The sequence below is a fragment of the Lepus europaeus genome, chromosome 22, assembly GCF_033115175.1.
Source record: "Lepus europaeus isolate LE1 chromosome 22, mLepTim1.pri, whole genome shotgun sequence".
NCBI classification, from domain to species: Eukaryota; Metazoa; Chordata; class Mammalia; order Lagomorpha; family Leporidae; genus Lepus; species Lepus europaeus.
In genome coordinates this window covers 43,206,391-43,207,135 of record NC_084848.1, presented here as the reverse complement: position 1 = coordinate 43,207,135, position 745 = coordinate 43,206,391, and the positions used below count along the sequence as shown (strand labels likewise).

At 43.9% G+C, this 745-nt stretch overlaps 1 protein-coding gene across 1 annotated transcript; it reads left to right on the top strand.

Annotated features, from left to right (window-relative positions):
- Positions 1-221: 221 nt before the first annotated feature.
- LOC133751634 (arginine/serine-rich protein PNISR-like) lies at positions 222-745 on the top strand. The gene has a single exon (XM_062181814.1). The coding sequence runs from the start codon at positions 382-384 to the stop codon at positions 661-663; it is 282 nt and encodes a 93-aa protein (XP_062037798.1). The 5' UTR covers positions 222-381; the 3' UTR covers positions 664-745.

Genomic DNA, 745 nt, shown 5'->3' with positions numbered 1-745 from the left:
CTAGCTTTTCATCAGTGCAGCTCTGGCCACTGCAGCCATCTGAGGAGTGAACCAGCAGAGGGAAGGCCTCTCTCTCTCTCTTTCTCTTTCTCTTTCTCTCTCTCACTCTCTCTTTTTCTCTAACTCTGATATTCAAATAAATAAAATGAATCGTAAAAAATAAAAGAAAATAGGCCATCTTGTCTTGTTCATGAAGAAGTAGAAGCATCAAAAGGGTTGGCGAGGTATTACAGGAACGACAGCTACAGTGGTGTTCGGGAACCAGAGTGGGGTATAAATATTCTTGCTGCTATGCTGCCAAGCTGTAGTTTGAATCAATCTAAGTTTTAAACAGAAGGTGAACTTCTGAGATAAAGAATCAACTGTATTTTAAAAGAAAGGATGTGGGATCAAGGAGGACAGCTTTGGCAACAATGGACCTTGAACCAGCAACAATGGATGCAGTCATTTCAGCAGCAGCAGGATCCAAGCCAGATTGACTGGGCTGCCTTGGCTTTAGCTTGGATTGCCCAAAGAGAAGCTTCAGGACAGCAAAGCATGGTGGAACAACCACCAGGAATGATGCCAAATGGCCAAGAAATGTCTACAATGGAATCTGGTCCAAACAATCATGGGAATTTTCAAGGGGATTCAAATTTTAACAGAATGTGGCAACCAGGCTGACAGGGGCTGGGAACACTTGGAAACCTCACTTGGCATCTAGGGAAGAGAGCATTCTTTGTCTCTCTGTTGCAACCTCTGGCCT

Coding starts and splice junctions, on each gene's coding strand:
- LOC133751634 (XM_062181814.1), top strand. CDS start 382: ATGTGGGATCAAGGAGGACAGCTTTGGCAACAATGGACCTTGAACCAG.